This window comes from Dermacentor silvarum, unplaced genomic scaffold, assembly GCF_013339745.2.
Source record: "Dermacentor silvarum isolate Dsil-2018 unplaced genomic scaffold, BIME_Dsil_1.4 Seq14091, whole genome shotgun sequence".
NCBI classification, from domain to species: domain Eukaryota; kingdom Metazoa; phylum Arthropoda; class Arachnida; order Ixodida; family Ixodidae; genus Dermacentor; species Dermacentor silvarum.
Window position 1 is genome coordinate 29493 of NW_023605731.1, and position 14407 is coordinate 43899.

The 14407-nt window shown below is 49.5% G+C and overlaps 1 protein-coding gene across 1 annotated transcript; it reads left to right on the forward strand.

The window, feature by feature from the left end:
• The first annotated feature begins 9181 nt into the window (after positions 1 to 9181).
• LOC119434635 (serpin B8-like) lies at positions 9182 to 13969 on the forward strand. The gene is made up of 4 exons (XM_037701736.2): positions 9182 to 9371; positions 11033 to 11325; positions 11673 to 11989; positions 13454 to 13969. Exons 1-4 carry the CDS (start codon positions 9280 to 9282, stop codon positions 13808 to 13810), a joined length of 1059 nt encoding a protein of 352 aa, XP_037557664.2. The 5' UTR covers positions 9182 to 9279; the 3' UTR covers positions 13811 to 13969.
• The last annotated feature ends 438 nt before the right edge of the window (positions 13970 to 14407 follow it).

A 14407-nucleotide genomic window follows, 5' to 3' on the forward strand; every position in this document is an offset into this window, starting at 1 on the left:
GTTTTGTGGCTAAAGCGCCCTTAGGCGTTGATGCACCCACGCTGACGCTGGTGGCACGTCTCCTCCATCACGACTACCAACGTCGATGACCATGAGCAACCGTCGTGCATATGGAAGCTGCACTACGCTGCACACGCTAGCACAACGCGAAAGACGAAGCACGTAACTGACACACTAATACAACGCGCAAGACAAAGCACGTAACTGAATCGTCACCGAGTCAAATCAGCGCGTACAGCGCGTCGTAATTGCAGCCTCCGCGATCAACTTCAGAAACATTTTCAGAGCTAATTGCGGAGGCCACGCTCCGCTGTGCTGAGTACGGTGAACGCCACCTAGGTGGCGTTGGTAGTGCTTCTTGATGCCAGCGTCCCTTCGAATGCTGGCATCGAGGCGTCGTAGTGCTGAGACCACCGAAGCGTTCACTGTCGGTGCGCGTTAGTGTCATAATGCAGTACTTCTCTTTTGCTCGTAGGCGGCGGCACCGCCCGAGCAAGAGCGCGGGTACACGGAGGAGTGTTAGATATATAAGGCGCGTCTGTGTAGCTCTCTGCAAATGCGTTTGTGGCGCAATGGGTTAAACGCTCGGCGATCTATCGTGGCGGACCGAGAGGTCGTGGGTTCGATTTCCAAATTTTGCATGTTTGTGGAACTTTTTCTTCTGGTTTCTTTCTTTGTATTATGTTCTATGACGTATTTCCGTGACGGAAATACGTCAGTGAAGTCTTGGTGGACCCCGGCATAAAACACTTTCGTGTTAAAATTGGTGTGGTTTAGCTTTGGTTAACCCTGGTTGATAGCGAAAGCTTCACTGCCCTGACTTAGGCCCGTTTCAAGCTGTGGCCGAGGTGTGGTTTCGCAATGATATACAGACATGTTTGCCATGAATACAGTGTTTATTCATCATTTTTATGCCTATGAAGAAACTGCGGTGATCAGTAAAGTAGTGAGACTTGGTTGCAACTCGCAGCCGGGCCCAACTCTACTCCGGCAACGGCGGCAAGGTCTCCTTTCAGGGCTGCGTAAAGGCCTAAATATAGTCCGACTTAGCGTTAACGCGCGTACACGTTATGTCACGTTGGCGAGAACAACAGCGGCTATAGTTCGACCGATGGTTCGACGTACTGGCGCCGCCAACGTAACCGGACGCGCGCGCGGCCAATGCGCTCCGACGCACCCGGCGTCTGATGGCGCTCGCCCGCGTGCCGATAACGCCGGACTATAAACGCGCCTTTTTAATGCTCTCTTGTGGTTTTACCTCTAGCTTTCAAGGTGAAAACTGTTGAGTCGCCGACGGCAGCCCGAGGTAGCGTAATGAAGCTTCAAAAAACTCACTTGACGCCTGCCGGTAAAATGTGCATCGTCGCTGAAAAAATTAAATAACGTCGATGCTGCTTTCAGAGCTAACTAAACATAACCAAAGCTCCAATACTCGAGCAAATATTACTGTCATGCCATGTAAAGAGAGCGAGTTACACTTAAAATGTACAAAATTTAAATGTGCACCCTAATAAAAGTAAAGTATCCATAGTTGTTGCTGGGATAGCTGGTTCATAATTATTACGGTGCAATAAGACGCGAAACAATGTGGAGACCAGGACCGAAAAGAGCGTCACTCCTCACTCGCACTTTAGGTCCGAGTGCCGCTCTTTCCTGTCTGGGTCTTCACGTTGTTCCGCGTCCTATTACACCTTAATTAGTAAAAGCGTTGTTAGAATGTTTTTTTTTTTTTTTTACATATGACATTGCTCTTTCTACCTAACCAAATCTAGCGTTTTTTTTTTCCTTGTCCGCAGTAAGGTGCACCAATCGTCCTCCAACACGACAAGCCTCGGAAACTCGAATGCTTCATCGTATCCAGCCATTCGCGCCAACGAAGAAAACTCATTGGTTGTCGAAGACGCCGACACGATCGAACTTTTTACCAGCTCAGAAGCGATGGACGTCCCTGCCGCAGGGCCTGGAGTCTCCAAACAAAGTTTGGAATGACCCGCCCTGCTGCAGCTACGATTCCGGAATATCCAAAGCGGTATTTTCGCGCCTTTTCTCGCACTATATAGTTGGCGGTAAACAAAGCGGAATTCTATATATCCAGGACTATGCGCATACGCAGAAAATAATATATTCTTTCACGCTCGTCTAGTACTCATTTACATTAAATAAACATTTCTTGTTATTTTTTGCGATATCAGTTATACGGACACTGGAGGTGTGTTCGCGCTGTCGTGCTGTCCTGGTGTCAACGCCGCAAGCGCGGCCATTGCGTGGAGGGTTAGAAGGTTTCCAGGAAGACCTGCATGCAACGCCGCTGGAGGCGCGCTTCGTCACGTCTGTGTATATAGCGTTTTGAGAAGCCTAATAGGTGCCAGGGCGCTGGTTCTGCGGCGCAGAAGAAGTTACCTGTTGACCCTTTTCGCGGAGCAGTTTGTTCTCGAGAAACGAGATGGCGCTTTCGGCGGCGCGCCATAAGTTGCCTCAGCGAAAGCGCACGAATACGAAACCATTACCGCTTCTGCCCTGTTTGCGTGCGATCAGCTGTCGGAAATTCAACTGCGTTTTTGCTCACGCACTGTGCTCCATTCATGCTGCAAAATGGGGAGCGGTGGAGTGAAGGCGTGTGCAGTAGTTTGCTGCAAAAATAGTGACTGACACATTAAGGAATGGAATAAATATGTGTGTCGTAGTTCACAGACCGTTGATACATATACGGACAGCCCTCCTCAATGTGCGACTTTCCCGGTGGATAAAAAAATCAATTTTCAGAAACATTCACAAAAATTTATGTCAGCATTGTATCGCTAACCTCCAAAGACTTCAACGCCGGAACTTCGGCAAGAGTAAGTACCGCTTGTTAAACAATGATAAAGGGAGTAGCGCCGCTTCCTGGCAGTGAGTTTCACGTTACAGGTTGTCTAAATTCCCAAAACCAGTTTAGCCCCCTCCGGAAATTTGGACGAACGTGCATAAATCTAAGTACGGCATTTCGCCGCGGCCGCCGTGGCAGGGATTCGATCCCGCGACCTCGTGCTCACTTCATACACTACGTTACCCAAAGCATGGGTAGCAGCGACTACACCGACAGCACACAAATGGTCGAAGCTGAATGTTTCGTGACGGTCCTCAGCAGTAAGCAGGTTACTAGCTACACTACATATTTGACACGAGCTATTACAAAGAACAGAACAGCTACGTTCCAACCCTTGTGTGCAGCAAAACAAATCTATTGCAACTGAGCACACCCGTGAGCGATTACGCAGAAAATAATCAGGTAGTGAACGCACCGACAAACTTCACAGAGTCAGAAACGGAACAAGCCGCTGCTTCAGAGCATTTGCCAAATAAAGATCGAAGAGCGAAACACACCGATTCTGATTCAATTAGAAAGCAGAAGATAGGATAGCTGGAAAAAAATTTTCCGTCGTTTTTAGGACAAGCACCATATACGCTGCTCGCGCCGTATGGAGAAAGCTTAATGAGCTTCGACAGCGCTTTTACGCGTCCTCAAGCTGTGGCCAATGCTTTCTGTCGACCACCCAGTCAGCATCTACATCCTCCGAAACAGAGGTTTCCTGTGCCGCTCGGGGCGTCATGTACATTCATTGTAAACACGGAGGCAGCTGAGGCAACCAATGGACAAGTCACCACGTGATCACGCCGCCAAAAAGCCGCGAAAAGCCGCGAAAACGCCGCGTGAAGGGTCAATGGCATGCGGTGATTCCCCCGCATATTAAAAAATCGTCGGAGGAGCTAGCTTCACCGTAACCCTAAAGTTATACTATTGCTCTCATTTATTCACCCTTCGGAAGATACATTTTGCAGGTAAGCTGTAAAATGCGCTTCCGTTCGCGTACGGCAGCCTCTTCTTCTGCTGTGCGCTGCACCCGCGGCCTCCCCATGTCGACGGCCGGGAATGAATTGCGTGACGCGCGTAATGCAATGCAGATATATACAGTTCGTCTGGGTGCGTGGCGTTGCAGTTCCCATTGTTCTTATCGGTACAACCGCGAATGTAAACTGTAGTTTTCTACGATTCTGTGCGCAGATGCGCAGATTGTTCTATGCTGTGCGCGGATAGTTTCATTGCGTTCGTTGGCTTTCCTACAGTACGTTTTCGGCGCTCACTGACGAATCAGGGAGACCTAGAAAGATTCGCTTTAAAACTGATGTCACGTGCGAACGCGCTCGTGCCACTGCTCGCGCATTCGTCGTCGTCGTCTTCCACAGTCAGCTCGTCGGCGTCCCTCGGATATCCATTTCGAGTAGATCAGTTATCCATACGCACCACTGATAAACCCGAAAGACAAGTTGCCGTTCTCCATTTTGAATCTCACTTCTCTTCTGTCGTCGTGATGGGGAGGTCGCGTATAGTCCGGACTCCCGAGAAGCAGTGCTCGTATACGAAGAGCGACGGCAGAAACAGAGACGAGAATGCAATCGTCGCCGGCGGGTGGCAAACACCACCGATCAAGGTCGTCCACAAAACGCCAAGCGAATGCGGGACGCCACGCAAGACGACCAACGTCGCGAGGCGCACGACACGGCAAAAAAGACAATCAAGACAGTAAATGTGCTCGTACCTTTATTCAAAATTCCGTGTCGCCTCTGTGTCGTGTGCTGAACAGTTCCGCTGATCATCCACCTTCACAGAGTGGAATGGCTCGTGATTTATTTATTAGTAAATAACGCTGCAACACAATCTTAGAAATTAGCTTTTTGACGTTCATTCCCGTTGTATACAATAAAATTACCTTCATTATGTTGTATACCTTTTGTGCTGCCTAATATTGTGCAGTCAGCGCGTGCCGCGCTGACGGCGCAAGTGAGAAGGCGAAGATCAGGGCAGTTCGCAAACATTGATTGACTCATCCCTCCTCGTGGGTACGAGCGATATGTTGAAGGCCCACAACAACAGCAGCAACTTTCATTGACTTTAAGTCCTACAGTTTCATACAATAATCACTAGAGGGAAATGTGGCGCTGGTGTCTACGGGAGCTGCAAAGGGGGCGGTTCAGCTAGCATGGGAATTATGGGAAGTACATGGATTTGCCTAAACTTCGTCCTTCTAGCTTCACACGGCTTCGTGACTTTGTACTCTTCATTTTCATAAATGTACTGCGCTATAAATAGTTAAATATTATTAAGTATTGTTAAATATTGTCCGATGGCAGGAATCGAACACAGGACCTCTAGCCCACAAGCCCGATAATGAAACAATTACGCCACGGACGCACGCATCGACGAGCGGCACCGAACGCCCTTATGAAGTTTTCGCGGGCAAGCCAGCGTGTGGAGACGCTTGGGCGCGTTTCAATTTGGCCACCTCGACAGATTGAGCCGCTGCACTTAGTAGCAATTGTGCGTGTTCGCAGAGTTTTGTGCGCTCAGAAAAGTGTAAATCGCTTTGAAATTTAGGATAATAATGACCGATAATGCGTAATAAACGAAGCCACAAGAACGTACGAATCCACGAGTTCGAAGACCAGACAAATCCATGTACTTCCCATCATTCCTATGGTGGCTGAACGACTGCGGCGCCATAGCTCCCTCTAGTAATTATTGGAGGAAACACTATGCTTTAAGTGATTTGATTTACCGGTCTCGCGAGGTCTCGGAACTATAGATTTCCGCCACTGGAATTAGTTTTGTGATTGTTTATGGTTTACTTTAATCTCATAAGCCGCCTTACTCTACTTTCTTTACTGTGCCTATTATGTCTCTCCCAAGTTATCTTGTGATCCGAATCGTTAAACTACATTTTTTTCCAGCTTGTTTGAAATATAATTGTACAATTCACCTTGTCTGATTACCAATTGTGCTCTATTCTTTCATTCCCAGCTTTGCATCATTTAACACTTTGTTTAAATTCTATAGTCATCTGTGCTTTTCCTACAATTCCGTGGCCCGATGTTCACTGCCACGTGCCATGTTTCACGAGATCTGTCACGAGCAATGATCTTCATCATCAGTTCCTCGCGAAAAGAAGACGAAATTAGGCAAGCCGCCGGCTCCGTGAGCACGCCACTACTTTCAGAACTAATCTAAAACCTTCAGGTAAGCTGGCGTCGAATTGCGCTGAAGTAAGAGCGCTTATAAGTGCCTCATTTGGTACCTCACGTTATCCTTGAGTGTTTCTAGGATTTAGCTAGGTGTTTTCAAAATCCGCTGCATTTTAGCTGAGCGTTGCGTAATGTCGCGTTTCGACTTAAACGCTTTTCAGGGTTTTAATGCGACAACATTATAAGCCCCATTACGCGAAAATACGGTACGTGGCGGCGGCGCGACCGAGTGATGGTACCAACAAATTGGCGACGGCGCACAGACTAAAAATACGTCAAAAATGCTCGGATTGACGTAAACTTTGCAACCAAAGTAAATTATTGGCTTCGGAAAAGAAAATTTCGTACATTTTGGTGTGGGGTAGGAGTCGAACCCGGATCTCCCGAGTGCGAGTCGAGCACACTTCACCGACACCGCGGCGGCTCTACTGTTCTCGGCTGACTAATGATGTGCCTAGTGCGTGGGTCATTGCACGCGTCACGTCGCTGCCTCCCGCGCGTCACTTGGGTCTTTGGATTTCATTGGTGCTGTGCCTACTGGGAGCGTCTACCTCATCGGCAGATGTGAACCGTGGTCGCCCACGGAAACACGCCCTCATAAAACAAAGCAAGGGAACACAAAAAAAAAATATGCAGCAAACTGGTCCCAATGTTTCCTGTCTGTTAAACGTATACGCAAACACGCACACACGTGCGCACACATACACACACCCACACGCGCAATTCAGGACAGCGCGGAAGGCGGGGAACAAAGAAAGACTCACACGGAGCTGACATCCCGCTATAGCTGGAAGTCACAGATCCGCGGGTGTCTTTCTGTGTCCCCCGCCGTCTTAGAGTAAGATACAATGAGACATGTAACTGCCGTTTGCCAAGTTGCACTCATGGCTATACATAAGCCAAACTTGTTCCTCGCAGGTGTTTCGCGCGGTTTCGTCGCAGCTCGCGTTCGGGAATGACATCCGCCCAGGACGTGCAAGGAAAGGCCGGTCCCGTCACGCCGTCTCCACCGAGCGCCACGAAACCGCCGATAACCGGCGAAGGCGTCACTCGGATGTGCAGCGCCCTCGCCGTCAACATGTGCAAGCAGCTGCTCCGCATCAAGGTCACTCGTGCACGCTTGAACTTTGAAGTTTACTGTGACGTCATAAAAAACACGTAGCATAGTACATAAGTCGACCAGCAGCACGAGAAAAGGTGAAAGCTGGAGCCAACGTCTCGACAAGTGGACCTGTCTTTTTGAAGGTCCACTTATAGGTCCACTTGTCGAAACGCTGGCTCCTGCTTTCAGCTTGTTCTCGTGCTGCTCATCGTATTGATCATACAACGATAGGACGCAACACATCAAGGAAAAATTACATATCGCTCATCGTATTGAATTTGCATCTCCCGCATTCCCCGTGTACTCCCTGGATAGTACGTAAGTGTTATAGGAGGAGGTCCCGAAGTCAAAACTTTCAGGGGAATCTTCTATCGGTACGACATTGGTTGATTACAAGGCCGGTGATTCGAAAAGCAGTTGGCAGAAAATTGTTATAGGAAAGGCATAATGGAAACGGGCAACGTAAAATAAAAACAACGGTACTGTTAGCGTACATTAAAATCTATCGGTGAGAGAGATGTGTATCGATTGAGGAAGGAAAAACTCACCGACGATTACGATACTCGCTAATGCGAAAGCTGAGCGCAGCTTTATACGTGTTTTCATTTCGCAATATATTGGCTGGTGCGGACAATCGATCTCGTGCGGCATGCTGCAAACGGAGCCAAGCGTGGCGCGACTGCCTCGCTAATATGGAGATCGCGAGAGGCAGCCCGTGGGTGACGCGTGGGCGCGATTCACAGCAGCCACCGCGAGAGACCTACCAGACGACGCGCGCTACTCTGGCGCCATCCCGTAGCCATCGTCGCCGCACCACGCTTTTCTTTTCACCCTTTTGCCATACTCTCCTCCTCCGCTTCCCGCCTCATGGTTCCGCTGCACACTTCTCCGCTTTCCTCCTCGCGTCTTTCATACCTCGCTGTGGTCGTTCGCTCGGTTACGCCGACGCTCGCCGCGGGAAAGGGGGCCTAAGAGCTGCGTTCTAAATGAGCGAAAGTATATACCAGGGGCCGACTGTGAGCTCCCCATTCATATCGCTCGGCCAATTTGAATTAAATGTGTTGCACTTTAGAAAGCTGAATTACAACGATTACAAACTAATAATTAAATTTTAAATTTAGGATCTCCAGTATGTTTAAAAATTGCCTAAATTGGGACGTTTCGACAACGTAGAGGCGCAAAGTTTACAAAATCCGTAACTCTGCATCAAAATTCAGATATCGCTCCTGTGTAAAGTTCATCTGTCAAAAATCTAAAGCGGACCAAACCAACTTTTTTTTTTTTTTTGGGGGGGGGGGGGCGAACCAGTGCCCACAAAAGCAAGTGCCACTTGAAGCACAACGATATAGCGGCGAGCTCAGTCGACGATTGTCGAAACCGGATCTGCGGAACAGACACGTCGGTTCTTCATACACGGCTCAGTGAACTTTCCAGCGTATAGTCGCTGGCGCTATCCTAAGTTCTAGAATGCACAGCCTCCCCGCCATTTTTAGCTAAATCGCGCGAGCGTCCATCACGCGTAATTTTAGCGCCTTTAAGCGGCGATAATCAGCGAGACCGGCAGAAGTACTCTCAAGTGCACTAAGCACTCTCCTGTGCAAGAGTCGTCTAATGCGATGTTCCTTTCAGGACGACGTGCGACCATATAGTTCAAAATGCGGAAGGCTTCACATACACCAGTATTCGCATCGCGCACAGAATTTGATTACACGAGGCCCGGCGACAACGTACACAACAGATAGAACCATCGATAACATTCCAGAAACTTCCGATACAGAAATGCGCGCATTCTGCTTACTGTGATAACCTTTAACACTTGTTAGCCGGTGAAACGCGGTCGCCTGATATAGATAAAGAAATACGCGTGTCAACATGGATCGCCAGGCCATGAACAAGAAATTTAACCTTGAAGGAACTCGGCAGTAACAACGTGTTATATTTCACTGGTGTGGGGCCACTAAAGCGGCGTCTGAAACGTAGTACCACGTGCTAAATATAAAAATAGCAACAACGTACCAACGACACCTTCATCGGTGACTTGCCTGCAGGCGCCGAGTAAACCCGGCGATCCCCCGGAGAACATCACCTTTTCGCCTCTGGCTGTGGCCTCGGCGCTGTCTATGGTGCACGCAGGAACCAGCGGTCGCACGGCCAAGCAGCTGTCCGCCGCCCTCAACGTCGCCGACATAAGGGCGGTGCACGAACAGTTCAGGTGTGCCGCGCGTGCACTCGCACAACATCAGTTTTCTAACAGATTTCCGTACTAAACGTTTAGCGCCACTCTTATCTCTAGAGCACGTGGTTTGCGCGTGCTCTAAACCAGAGTCACCAGTGACAGATCAAGAACGTAGCCGAGAGTGCCTCTCAAATGGAACGCGCATGCGTGTGTCAGCGAATCACCTCGTCTGTATAGTCCCCTTATCCCTTCTTATCACCCGCCGTGATGACGTATCGGCTATACGATGTTGCGCCGCTTAAGCACGAGGTCGCAGCAGACGATACCCATACGACAGTCACTAAAATTGATGTTCTTGATGCGCTTCACTGGACAAATATCTGTTGGTTTTTTTGCCTTTCACAGAGAAAAAAAGGAACAAGGGAAAGGCAAAAAATGAACAGATATTTGTCCAGAGAAGCACATCCAGAACAACAATTTTACTGACTGTAGTATTTGTGTGGTATATAAAGTCCTCTTTAGCTGTGACCATTTCTACGTAGGGCAAACAGAACAGCGCCGGTATTTTGTAGCGATGCCTTTCCGATGCTAATGCCTTTTCGCGCTTTTCGCGCTTGGTCAGTGGTCAGAGTGACGGTCCGCTCACGTTATCAACGGGATCAGCCGACCGTGAGTGGTGGATAAGACTAGTGTGGAAGAAAGCATAACGCATCGCTACAAAATACCGGCCCAGGGCGATGTATCAATCAGAGGCTAATGGAACATAAAAGGTCTTTAACCGGTGGATCGCCTTCCAAGCTTTCCTTACATTGCCAAGACTACCAAGATTGTAACTGCACGCCCGGGTAAGATGAATGCGCGATATTGTACAGGCGTAAGAATGAAGATACGCTTCTAATGGTCGGGGCTTGGCATATCAATAATGGTGGAAGTGCGTGCGTGAGTCAGCCTTCGATTACCTTACATAAGGAAGAGATCAAATGCTTTAACAGTTATCTCTCACGTAGACCGGCACGTGCACCCGATTGACACGTGGTGCTACCATTCCAGAGCATGCGCAGATGAGTTTTGTGTCTTTCTTTTTTCGCCTCGGTGCTTCCTTCAGTTCATAGTGGCGTCCATGTTGTCCACTTCTCTTGTCCGGTTAGTTGGCGCCGTTCTCCTTCTAAATTCATACTTAAGTTCCTTAAACAACTATCAAGGCACGGTTTCAAGATCCACGTCCGTGTATGTCAGCACACTCATAATACCGAAGTTTTCAGAACACTGTTCTGAGTGCGCCGACATTCGCGACCATGGATGGATAGATGCTAGGAGCATCCCCTTTGGAACAGGGCAGTAGGTTGCGCCACCAAGCTCGTTGTCATATTGGCTAATGTCCGACCTGTCATCAAAAAATATTAATAACAATAAAACACGAAGAATTTTCCTCACCAAACTTTCGCAACCCCTATTGGGGACTTCGTTTTTGTACGTTGTTTGTGGTCTCCCTACTTCCACCAATCTTCCAATCGCCTCTTACTAATCTCTATTGTGGACATGCTTACTTTCCACCTGCTCACGCTAAAACCAAGGGCTTCAAGGAGGCCAGAGGCCCCTAAATCGACTTCTGGACAGATCATCTTCACATTCTAACAGAACATGCTCCATCGTTTCTCTAGCTTTACCGTATACTGCCCGTGCAACGGCGCTCGCAGGCAGGTCTTCAACGAGCTGGGCCGCCTGAGCGGCGAGATCACTATCAGCCTGGCCAACCGACTGTACGCTGACGATCGGCTTCGGGCTGCGGGTGGATACCAGGCTACCCTGGACCGGTGCTACAAGAGCGCCGTCGAGTCCGAGCGTTTCCACGCCGACCCGGAAGTTTGCCGGTCGAGCATCAACGCATGTGTCGAACGGACCACGTGCTTCCGCGTAAAGGAGTTACTTCCGCAAGGCAGCCTCGACTGCGACACCCTGCTGGCGCTTGTGAGTGCCCTCTACTTCAAAGGTATGGTAAGAGCCGTCGTTTCCAAGCTTGCTCACTCCAGCGTTTTGACCGTTCGCATCGAGAACGGTCAAAACTCATCGAGTGAGATGTGTTTAGGTTTGCTTGTGCGCGCGTGACACCATGCCTGTTCATTTCGTTAGTGTCCCTATGTTTACAAGTTTACACGGCCGATAAAACTACTATCCTTACTTCGTATAGCTCTCCACTAATTTCCTATCGCAATCGTTGCTTCACCTTCCGGGCAAAACTGCGACCTTTTTTTCTTTTCTTTTTTTTTTTTGTCTTCACCGCGCTGTTACTTCCATTCGATCTCGCGAATTCACGGAAACGCATGACCCCGCATGCAGGGCGGTGGTTCACCCCGTTCGACCCAGGCCGCACGGTGCCGGGCCACTTCCACGAGTCTCGCACGCGGGCTGTCCGCACACGAATGATGTCGGGCGATGCGCCCGCGCGGCTCAACCACTACTGCGACGGCCTGGCGGGACGCGCCCTCGACGTGGCCTACGAGGACAGCGGTCGCTTCTCGATGACCCTGCTGGTGCCGGACCAGCTGGACGGACTTGGGCCGCTCGTCGAGTCCCTGACACCCGAGCGCCTGGACAGCATCCTGCGAGGGTTCGACCCGCAGCATGACGTCCAGCTGGAGCTCCCGCGCTTCAAGGTACCACTGTTGACCGCCTGTCTAGCACTACAAAGCGGCAGCAAAAGCTGGCGGGAGCCAATTAAAAAGCACGTTCGTACCAACGCGAGTGTTCCTATTTCACGTTCCCATCAACCCTCTATAACCTCGTCTCTACCCTCCCACCACATCCCACACTCGTTTTTGGGGTTGTGATTTCACTATGCAGAGAGAACACTAGGATAATACCTTTCCTAATCACGTTTACAATCACAATATTATTACCGTGCTTGTGTGTGTTGTCACTGTGAGCTATGTTTCATTTATTCCCAGTATAACTACCGATCTTGACTGTTGTCGGTTGCTGGTGAACCAGTGGAGCACTTTGTGCTTGTACGCGTGCTTTCCGTAAAGGAACACTTTCTTCTTCGAAGACGCGGAAGAACGGTGACTAGACGTAACGCACATTTGTGGGAGGAGGCTCTCCTGCGTCCACAACCAGACAATGACTACAGTGTGCCACATCCACTGAAAAACTTGAGGGCGAGGTCACTTAGCCAACACTCAGCCGCCGAGACGAGTAATTGAACGGCTGAAACGAGCAACGCTTAGGAGCAATCTAGGCGGTTTTCCATAATCGGTATGAAGTGCAGTACAAAAGGAAGGCAGGGACGGGACGGCCGGAACAAACACGAACAAGCCCTACTACCAATGTAATCTTTTGGAGCAATATAACACGATAATGTACGTGGGAACCGCAAAATAAAATACAAAAGAACAAAGAAAGAGAGGACCATCAATCAAAGCATGCACAACACAGTACCTCTGCGCGGCACTTGTAATTGTGCAGAGTTGTGCAGTGGCAGTATCGAAATCCGGGAAGGCTAATTCCTGCTGGAGTAGGTGGACTGAGGTGGCCGGAAGCAGAGCTCTGCTTGCTGCAGGCGGACCTCAACCCTTGCAAAATCTGCTGGCAATTGCTCCACCTGAGCGCCACTTATCAGGTGCGGTATATAGGGTCAGAAGCCCGTGGCATTAACAACTGACAACACAAAGAAATGTTAACGGCGAGGACGAATTTGGACCGGGGTGCAAGAGGCTGCGCAACTTCCTCCCCACGTTGACTGACACGGCTCGTCATTCATTATGACGCCAGCGCAAAGGGAGCAGCGTCACAAAGAGAAAGGGCGGTGCAGGACAAGCGGATGTCAGCGCTGTCCTGTGTCGCCCTTTTTCTCTGAATCACCGTTCCCTTTGCGCTGTCCCCCGGATAAGCTGGAAGCTACACTTCCAATATTATAACTCAATTGCGGCTCACAATTCAGTCTCCAGCTCTGTGCCACGGAAGAATATGAGGAGCAGCCCAAAACACCTCTGGGGGGCTAAATATCTTTAAAATCCTAGGACACTGCATATTTAAGAGGCCGCGCTAACGCGTGCTGCTCTCTTCATCTTGCCGAAATGAGATTAGGCGTGGTAACCATTTACGGTTCACCTCTTGCACAGGTGGAAGACACGACGGACCTCACGGTGGTCCTGCAGGCAATGGGGGTCAAAGACCTGTTCGACCCACTCCTGGCCGAATTTCCGGGATTCGCAATGAGCGAGGACGCCTCCAAGAAGGACGGCAGCGCGCAGGCGAAAGGAATCACCCTGTCGGTCGCCCTGCACAAGGTGTTCCTCGACGTCAACGAAGCAGGCACCGAGACTACGGCGCCCAAGGACGTTGCGCAAACACAAGGAGGCTACCTCGTGGACCCGTCTCGGTTCCGGGTCGACCGTCCCTTCTACTTCCTGATACGATGCCACAGCCCAGAAGTGATCTTGTTCGCCGGCTCCGTACGCCACGTTCAGCCGCTTTAGTGAAACTGGGATTTTTCTTTTTTTTTTCGTCCGTTAACATTGTTTCTGTGTGTTTTGCCAGTGACATCGCAAATGCGATGTATGGCAAATTAAACCATCGTGTTTAATCTCAAGTGTATGCGCTTGTTTGATAACGGAGCAGCACAATAAAAAGGGTTTCTCCAGATTTAGAAGCATCTGCAAGCTTCCGAAACCGTTGTCCTTTATTTCGCTGCGGCTACACAGTCATTAGGGGATCCCGGCTAACTTCAGGCAAGCTGTTCACCGAAAAAAACTAGAAAAACACGGTGCAAGATACAAATATGTTTGGTCGGCAGAAATATGACGACCGGACTCCGCCGGTCTTAACATGTTATCTTGCACTGTTTTCTTTTAACTTTTTTTTTTCATTTAACAGCTTCTCTAAAGTTAGCCGGGTCACTTTATTTGAGTTCCTTCTTAATTTGCAGCCATGCTCTCACGTGCTAAGTGCGCATCAACTTCGTTGTATCTTGTTCTCCTGGCAAGGGGTTTTGGAACACGTATATCTGCAAAAGTTAACGAAGAATGAACTTTTACATTGCGTAAAACCCGCTCGTCTAGGCGCTGGCAGCTATG

Excerpts from the sequence above, each read along its gene's own strand:
- LOC119434635 (XM_037701736.2), top strand. The coding sequence starts at position 9,280 with ATGGTGCACGCAGGAACCAGCGGTCGCACGGCCAAGCAGCTGTCCGCC. Across the intron at positions 9,372-11,032 it reads GCGGTGCACGAACAGTTCAG|GCAGGTCTTCAACGAGCTGG; the intron begins GTGTGCCGCGCG and ends CGGCGCTCGCAG. Across the intron at positions 11,990-13,453 it reads TGGAGCTCCCGCGCTTCAAG|GTGGAAGACACGACGGACCT; the intron begins GTACCACTGTTG and ends CCTCTTGCACAG.